This window comes from Condylura cristata, unplaced genomic scaffold, assembly GCF_000260355.1.
Source record: "Condylura cristata isolate star-nosed mole 26May11 unplaced genomic scaffold, ConCri1.0 scaffold00023, whole genome shotgun sequence".
Lineage (NCBI taxonomy): Eukaryota > Metazoa > Chordata > Mammalia > Eulipotyphla > Talpidae > Condylura > Condylura cristata.
Window position 1 is genome coordinate 25,131,969 of NW_004567124.1, and position 9,520 is coordinate 25,141,488.

Genomic DNA, 9,520 nt, shown 5'->3' on the forward strand with positions numbered 1-9,520 from the left:
AAAAAAAAAGTAGGAAGTGATCAGCATTCATCGTGTTATTCTCTAGACTTCATGTATGTTTGGAAGTTATCGAGATCTAAGAACAGATGCGTGGGAGACACAAAAGGCTCCATCTCCCTTCTAATGGGGCAGCCCTGAGCTGCTGACTCCACAGCCAATCAGACTTTGAGGGAAGAGGAACCCCAGGGGGTTGGCCTGCTGTTGCTTTCTGTTCCTGGGAGGCAGCCTCCCTGGGGAAGTGCCTGAAAGCCTTGACCACAGGCTGAGAGGAGTGTTTATTTAGCTGCACGTTTCAGACTCGGTGGTATGACGCCAAAGTGAACTGAGCAGAATTTGTTGTGGGCTGAGCCTTTTTTTTTTTTTTTTTTAAGTACTGGCAAGAGATCATTTCACAGAACAGCTGTCAGACAGAATTTTTCTAAGTAGTCATAATATGCTTAAAATATAAATAGTGCCAATGATAAATGCTGGTCACAACTTTGGCGAGGCCCCCTTTCACCCTAGCACCTAAAACTCTGGGCTCATAGAAGGCGATCCTCTTCCATTGTGCTTACTGGACGCCACCCCGCCTCCAGGTTTTTTTCCTTCTCTGTTGCTGGCACTTTCAGAAAAGTGAGGCTTTGACAGAACTGAGAGCTTTTAACCCATGGCCTGTGGTTTTATGGAGCCTGTGGTCAGTGCTGCCGGTCATCTGAGGAACTGTCAGTCAAGTAAGAAACTCGTAAGATACAGATGTGAAGGCAGACAGGACCCAGTCAGAGCTTCTACGAGCCCCTCTTTCCACCCTCTCTCTCCTGGGACCCCAGCACTGACTCAGTGCATCCAGCCCAGGGGTCCACTGGACATGATTTTCAGTCCAGAAGCCTCCACTTTTGCCAACCTCGAGCTGAGACTCTCCCCAGGCAGCTGCAGGAGAGCCAAGTGGCCCCAAGCCCTCGCAGTGGCCATGTCTGCGGCATCGGCCATCCTGATGCACTCCTCTCTCCACCAGGGTATGACTTCTGCCAGGTCCTGCAGTGGTTTGCCGAGCGGGTGGACAGGATCATCCTGCTCTTCGATGCCCACAAACTGGACATCTCCGATGAGTTCTCAGAGGCCATCAAGGCCTTCCGGGGCCAGGATGACAAGATCCGTGTGGTGCTGAACAAGGCCGACCAGGTGGACACGCAGCAGCTGATGCGCGTCTACGGGGCCCTCATGTGGTCCCTGGGCAAGGTCATCAACACGCCCGAGGTGCTAAGGGTCTACATTGGCTCCTTCTGGGCGCAGCCGCTGCAGAACACTGACAACCGCCGGCTCTTTGAGGCCGAGGCCCAGGACCTCTTCAGAGACATCCAGAGCCTGCCCCAGAAGGCAGCTGTGCGCAAACTCAACGACCTCATCAAGCGAGCAAGACTGGCCAAGGTGAGTGGGCAGGTGCCCCAGGAGGCAGGGGACCCTCCTGCTCGCTCCCCTCTTGGGGAGGCTCCATCTCAGGAGCCCGAGGGAATGGAGCGAGGAGTTAGTTAAAAGAGAATGTCACGATCAGTATTTCTCCCTAATTTTGGCTCTGAGCTCTGTGGCAAGTAAGAGCCCTTCTGCCTCCTTGCTAATCCATAAACTGGACCTAACGAGAGCGTGTGACAGGGTGCCTGTGAGGATATAGTATGGCCATGCACGGTGCGTGGTGTGGCACGGGGCACACAGAGCGGGCCTGCACCCTTACCACCTGGAACCTGCTGCCGTGAAGGACAGCGGGAATGTGACCGCTTGGAGAGGTGCCATTCGTGGGACTGGGGGGCTGCTGAGATGTCCCCAGTCACCCATGCCTAAGGCACAGAACCAATGTCACAGCCCAGGGGAGTCCCAGCCTAGCCTGCTGATTGAATTGGCTTGAGGGTCATACCCACCCCTACTCTGACATAGCCCATGGTTCCTACTGACCTGCCTCTTTCTGACCCTTTCACAGCCCTAGTGCATGCCTGAGCAGGAGGCCATTGACCATCCTTAAGTAGGATAGACCATTCTGTCATGTGTCTGAAGAGAAAAAAGCATGTGACTTCTCGAAAATATAAAGTATAGAAAAAAATTATCCTTTAAAAATACATGGACAGGGCCTTCCTGGTGGCCTAGGAGTAAAGTCTCAGCATTGTCACTGCTATGGCCTGAGTTCAACCCCCGGCCAGGGACCCACATGGGCAGCAGACCTCTTCTGTCTTACCTGCTGTTCCCCTCAGCAGTGTATTTCAATCAGTTCACCTGTATTGCTCTCCATTCCATCTCTGGTGAATCCGCTCACCCCCCTGCACCTCTGGCTGACACCCCAGTTCTTCTACCTAAAATAAATAAAAACACTTTTTAAAAAAATACATGTACATGTCATCAGGTCATTGTCCACTAATGCTGGCAGAGCTTGTTGAGGGCCAGTGACCATCAGGAGCACCCAGAGCTTCTGACTCAGTACCTGGGTGCATGTCCCCGTGTGAACATGTGTGTGTGTGAAGCTCCTAAGGTGATTCTGATAATCAGCCACTGACTCACTTATTTTAGAAGAACCTGAACGATCAGTGACACATCCAGGTGTTAAGGAGCCTCCTGGCTCCCAGTCTGGCCTTCTGCTTTGGCCTCATCACTGTAGCTGAAATCAGCTCTCATGCCTGCCTCTCCACATCCTCTGGTAGCCTGGTCAGGAAGTGAGGCCAGCTCACTTCCCCTCTCTTCCAGCGGCAAAGAACCCATGACCCCTCTCATATCTTCATATCACGGTGGGTGGCTTCTGATCTGGCCTCGGGGCCCAGCCGGCCAACCTTCTGGGGCCCACCACCGCCTGTATGGTCTGATTCAGTGTATAGTTGCTCAGCACTCCTGGCCAGAGCTGGAGGGGGAGGGGCTGGACACCAACCCCCCGCCACCCTATAGAATGGTGAGCTGTGTGACAATTGGATAGGAGAACACTAGCTCTACAGAGGGGAGACAGGGAGGTTTCCCTGAGGCTGACTTCTGCAGTGAGGAGCAGTCTTAACACCTCATCACCCCTGCAGCCTCTGTCCCAGGCAAAAGAAACTCCGCCGTGCTCCCAGGAACCTGTCACATGCCTCCCTCTGCTCTCCTCCTCTCGGCCTGACTCTGCCCCAGGGGTGCCCCCACACCCCTCCCATGTTGCTCAGCTAATCTAATCCGCAGTCACAGTGTGCCTGTGAGTCACTGCTCCTTATCCTTTCTTCCTGGGACAAGCCGCTTATTTTCCGGAACAACTGCTGCTTTTGCCAGTTCTGCAAAGCAGTTGTGCTAACCGGTTTGTAAATCCGCGTACTTGCAGCTCTCCTGAAGTGATTTCTCCCTCCTGCTTGTCCTGGGCCTAGTGCCTGATGGCAGGAACCCTGTTTCTGCCCACTCAGTGACTCCTTGGCTTGAGGAATTTCTCTTCTCCCCATGATAGAGCTGAAGTTAACCTGAGTGTGTGACACCCAGTATTTTCTCATCACCAAGGCTGGTAAATCCTGTCATCATCTTTGCAGATTTTGAGATGTGATGTGTTGAACTACTTTTGAATGCCTAGGGACATTTTAAATTTGCCAGTCATTGCTGAGGGCTTAGTGCTCTAGACTCAGCCATGCTCAGTCTTACAGATAATAAAGAGCAGCGGGCTCGCTGGGGCCTGCCTCCTGGCACCTCCCTGCCATCCTTGGGCATTGGGCCTCCTGATGTGGCCAGTGTGCCCTGTGGTCAGGGAAGCATAGAATGCAGCTCTGTGCTCTGACTAGGAATAACGCAGGCCCTTGTGTGGATGCGGGGCTGGACCTGGGCAACTTGCTGAGCTTACTTCTAGGGAAAAAGCTGGTGTTTTTCCCTTCCTAAGAATAGTGTCTGGCTTGTTCCTTTTCATAAAAGAAAATGTTTGCAGTATGCTGGTTTCCAGCCTGAGCTCCTCAGTTCCACTGTGCTCCAGGGGTAGCATCGTGCTGGAGGGGCAGGAAGCAGAGATCAGCACAGCCCAAGCCGCCGAGCCGGCCTTTGTCCACTTACGCAATTCTGAGGCCACTTGTGACTTTGTTGTTTAAATGGACAAGGAGCCATCTGAGTTGTTCTCTTTGCACTGTTTATAGTTCATAAAATGCTCCTTCATTTTGGTTTATTAATCTTTATTTCTCTTGACCCAGTTTTCCTTTTGTAAACTAGCCCTTACTGAGGGTCAGCAGTTTTCCAGAAATGCTACAACTTGGTTAGTTTGTCTGATCCTGATCTCAGAAATGGAGGTCAGTAAGGTGAGGTTGTTACAGGGCAGGGAGAGGGTCACCCCTGGCCCCCCCAAACCTGCCTGCTCTAAATAGGCTCTGCCATCTGCCGCTTCAAGACAAAACATGTAAGACCTTTCATGGAAAGAAACTTTAATACAATTAGTGTGCAATACATAAAAGACAAAGAATACAGTTTCTGAATCAAACACCCAAAGTTACCCATCCCCTCGTGGGTTAACGTCCACCCAAAAGCGATTGGCCCAAAGCAAGGCCCAAAAGCCTGCCACAAGTCTAAAGCCCTTCCTGTGGGGGTGACCCATAGGAAAGGGTCAGAAATGGTCAGACAAGTCAGGGAGGAAAAGAACAAAATCAAAATCATGATAAAAGCTGCCATAGTTGGCCCTCCCTAGTGGCACAGCGGGTTAACGCACTGCACTAAGAAGCTGAAACCACTTCCGCATGAGTTCGATTCCCGCCTGCCCCGGAGGTGACCACATGGTGTGGCAGACCTCTCCTGACCCGCCCGCTGCTCCCCTCAGCAGTGTACTTCATCGATCTGCCTGTTATGCTCCCCACTCTGTCTCTGATGAAGTCTTTTGCCACCCCTGAGTCTCTGGCCTGTACCCCAGTTCTGTATGCACAAATAAATAAATCTTTAAAAAAAAAAAAAAGCTGCCATAGTCAACCTCCCCATGGGTCTCTCCCCCACATCTGTTTCACCCAGTGCAGGGCCAAGAAACAAGAGCCGCTTCTTCACATCTCTGCTCTGTGTGCCTGCCTCAGGTCTCCTTCTGGCTCTCCATCCTTCTTCCTTCCTCTTCAGTCTCCTCTCCCGATTCTTCTCCTTCCTGCTCAGCTCCTCCCTGCCTTGGGTGGGGTAGGGAACCTGGAACCTCCCCTTTTCCTGGGGACTACCTTGTTATAAGGTGACTTACTGAAGACCTCACCGCCTGTGAGTTGCAAAACAGAGATTCAAACCCCAGTCTGTCTGACTCCTGGGTCTAGAAAGCACTCAGCTGAAGCCCAGAGTAGACAGCAGCTGTTGCTCCTTACTGGGACTTTGTTTTCTGCATTTATCTGTTATTCTGTTTATTCTATAAAATTCTCCAGCTCCAGAGACCTCACAAAGTTTAAAGGCTTATCAAGCTGACATTTTAAAAAGATACGTTTTCAGATAGCACCAAGCAGGTGTCAGGTCTGACTTGGGGTATGGATTGTGTCTATTTATAGAACCCTTTCCTAAGGCAGAAACCTTGGCCTTCCAGAAATAAAGCAAGTGCATTGTGGATAACTTGCCAAGTGCTACAGTAATCAGAATTCAAGATGTCATATAAATGGCACTCTTGCCAAAGGTCTCTCAAAAATTAATGGCTTCTCTGCTTCCCCCCCCCCCCCCTTTTTCTTCACAATTCTCAAGCCACAAAAGACCTTTAGAGCAGGGGGTATGTGTGTGCATGCTTAGTCTTAAAGAGCATGTCTTAAGATCTGTCGACACCCTTCTATGAAGTTCTAATCTGAGGTGCCAGTCAAGTTTCATTTCATGATTCTTTAGAGCAAATTTTTGGGGGAAGCCCCAGAAAAGAGTTTAGAAAACATAATTTAGTTTCATTTAGCCATACCTAAAATAGCCAATGTAACAACATCAGGCCTCTGCATGTCCCAAGAAATAGCACTTACAGGCTAAAGGAACAAAAGTAAAAAGCAAGGTGAGGTCACCTTGGGCCACCCCGCTTTGTTAATAGTGCCCAGGAATAGGAAAGTTCCTGTCCATTTAGAGCTCTCCGATCTACAAAAAAATGAGTCAGTGTTTGAGGAAGAAAAAACTGAAAATGAGAAAGAAAAGTCAGTGATTTGGGGAGTTCACTGGAGTTCTGAGGACTTTCGTTTCACCTTCAAAGCATCTTCTCCTCTTAGTCACGTGCCATGCGCAGAGCCTGGCTTCCTGGTGTGTTTGTGCTGTCAGTTCTGCTGTGGAAAAGTCTTAATTCACCAGATGGACCCAGGCTAAGGGTGTGAAACTCATCCTACAGTGGTGGCTGATAGGCCTTAAATGCCCAGCCCACCTGGGACTTCTAAAACCAGCTCAATCCACACCCCTAGCTGCTGTGGACGTGTACGTCAGTACTTGAGTCAGGGGAGGACGCCCGTCTCCTTGCAGACTGACTGCGGATGTCTGGGGCCCCTCCAGTCACCTGTAAGGCTCATCCTTGGTGCCAGCTTCCATGTCAACAGAACAGTAATCCTGCTCGAGTGGGGATCAGTCAGTCTCTTTTCTCTGCCTCTTGCACTCTCATACTCTTCCTACTCATGACTTCATCTTTCAGGTCTTTATTAACAATTTCTTATATCATCATAAGCACACATTTTTTTTTTCATAAGCACCCTTTTAAAACATGCTGATCACCAACCTTAAATACGTTGTGCAAGCTTTCAGGTGAGCATGCAAAGTTCTCCAACACATGGCATTAAGCTTTCAGATATGGTTGTACAGTGTGGAACTCAGGTCTATGCTGACTGGCCTGACTCCCCTTAAATTTACCCAGTATGCACATTCCGAGTGCATTTCCATACGTACTAGCTCTGAATACTCCCACACTCGCTGCCTGACGTCCAGCGTGGTGGTGCCCAGTAGCACTGAGTATGTGCTTGTCGCTCTTGGATTTCTGTACACATGTCTCTGGACACAGTGAGATTGTCCCAGAGTGTTTATGTGAACTATATATAAATGTGTGTTCGTTTAAAAGAGGGGCACTCTCTCTCTGCTCACAAACTCATTACTAGCCTAGAGAACAGATGACACTGTCATCCCTCTGATTTATCCCTAGTGTACCTCCTTTGGATGAGTTGGGGCTTTTCCAGTTTTATACAAGGAAAAGGGTGAATTAGACAAGATGGGAATATTCAAAAGCCCCCATGGTTCAACATCATTGTGGAACCCAAATTCATCATATCACCATTCAGTTATGCATAGAGAGTATTATCAGTCACTACCTGTCTCTGCCATTCCTGCCTCTCCAGCTGAGTCTCTGGCCAGTAGTTAATAATAAGTACATTTTTACTTGTTCTAGTATAAAACAAAGTACATTCAGATCCACGATCTCCTTTGATTGCTGTGACGACCCTGTGAATAAGTGCCACCGTCCCATTCTGCAGATGAGCAAGCTGAGGCAAGAGCATCAGTGGATGACAGTGTGGCGGGGCCTGCTTCTGCCCCTCCCTTCTCTCTTCTAGTCCTCTTCTTGGTTAGCTGTCTCTTATTGTAAATAACAAAAGGTCTCAGACTATTTCCACCTCCTTCTGCGAGGACCATCACCAGGTCTCAGTCTGGCCATTTTTTTGAAGAGAATCTGTGCCATACAAGGCAGGAATGAGCTTTTGAAGTTGACTGGGGATTTCAGCCATATGGGCCGTTCTCTCTGTTTACCTTGAGTCCTCAGAAACGACAAGCTGCCATCTTGCAGAAAATTGCAGCCTTCTCCCACAGCCTTTGTGTTCTCCACTGTGTTTGTGTGCCATAATGTATCCCTTCCTGAGTGTTTGGAAAGTGACCTTTCCAACGCTTCCCTGTGAATTAGAAACAATCAGATGCCAAACCTCAAATCAGAACTTCCGGTGCTGTTGTTCTGTAGGGCACAGTTAATTTTGAATTTCAGATTTTCATCAGCTTCAGTAAGATTTGTTTTGTTCAGACCCACAGAAAGCCATTAGCTCCATAAGAACGGGAATGCTGCTTCTCCTGCTTCACTGTCTGTGTGACCTTGAGTAAGTCATAGGCATTCCCTGGAACCAGGAGTTCAATGAGATGCAAGGAGGCCCTTCCAGATGTAATACTCCAGGATTCAAAGAACTACGATCATAAGTTGATATGCTTCTTAGAAGTAGCTGCCCATGTGTAGAATTGGACCCTGGCTCATTGTCTCAGGATGTCCAGCATGGGGCAGAGGGGACAGCCATGCAGACAGCATAACAGGCGACTTCCACAGGCCAGGCCAGTGGATCTTCCTAGAAGTAGAGGCTGAGGCGAGAGCAGCCTGCAGCATGAAAAGGTCACCTAAGAGTCATGACTCAGATTGCACCAGGCAATCTGAGGGAGGAGGGGGGTAGATGAGGCCTGGCACTAGAACTTCCTGGGTGACTTGAGGGCACTAGAGGCTTCTTGTCCAAGAGCAGCCATTATCCAGCAACCTTAGGCATCAGCCAGTGAACACCTTGAAGCCTGTGCTGAGGGAGCAGGTTCCAGGGGGTGAGTGGAGAACTGACAGATGCATATCACCACCTGTAGTTCAGTCCAGGTCCCTGGGTACCAGGCAGTGTTCAGAAACAGGGTTCCACTCCTATGAGGCCAGGACAGGGTGGGGAGTCAGCATCCCTTGAGCAGGGACAAGCACCTGCCCAGACCTGGCCTCTGGGAAGAGGTTTGTAGTACAAAGCCCTTATGAGCAGCAGACGGAGACTTTGCAGCATCCTGCTCCAGTTGGAGCTGACTTCTGAGCAGGACAGGCTAAGCACAGGAGACAGGGGCATCTGCACGCCCAGCCCACGGTTTCAAGAAGGCCGAGGTCAAGGAAAATACTCAAGGCCAGCTGGTGAGCAGCCAGGTCCCCTCCAGTGAGCATGGCCGCCCCTCAGAGTGGTGTGCAATGCTGGAACCCTGCCCACTCAAATCAAACCATGCCTTCCCCCTCCAGGGAGATTTCTCATCTTCCCACTTAGTCATCACACAGAAGTGCAGCCAAAGTGCATTGTTCTAAAGAAAGGATTCCCAAACTTTGGGTTTCTGTAGTTATTTTAAAGGACCCTGTAAATATTTTAAGTTGCTTCCTTTGAAAAATAAGTCAGTAAGTTCACTAGTCACACGAGGTTTGGACTCCTCTCCGCAGCTGTACCTGCAGCTGGAGCTGTGTGAGCGTGGCCTCCAGGCAGGTGGGGCCTCCCGTGGCCCGGCCCTCCTGCTGCTAATAAGGTCTTGAGCCCTGCGTGGCTCTCAGCAGTGCTTGGGCCTGTCCTTCTGTAGCCAGGGCTCTCGTCTGAGCGCTGACTGTATCTGCTTACCCCCTTTATTTAATTTCCATTCTCCCACAAGATTACAGTAGAAGTCTGTTTTCTTTAATAAGATTTTCCATAACTGCATAGTCATTTTCTTTCTGTAATCATGGCTCTGTTTTATATCCTTTTTTATTTTAGCTATTTTCTTGACTTATAAATTAGTCTGTTGAATTCTAGAAATACAAGGAGAACTTTAGTGAGGGACATTTCAAGTTAGAAGTCTGTAGAAGGGTGGAAATAGTAAGAGGGGAGAGGCC

The 9,520-nt window shown here is 49.6% G+C and overlaps 1 protein-coding gene across 1 annotated transcript in view; it reads left to right on the top strand.

The window, feature by feature from the left end:
- The window catches only part of EHD4 (EH-domain containing 4), a 71,368-nt gene that overhangs the window by 50,918 nt on the left and 10,930 nt on the right, over positions 1 to 9,520 (top strand). The window contains exon 4 of the mRNA XM_004687884.2: positions 992 to 1,404. Within this exon, the coding sequence (XP_004687941.1) occupies positions 992 to 1,404 (413 nt within the window). The remainder of the gene's footprint in view (positions 1 to 991; positions 1,405 to 9,520) is intronic.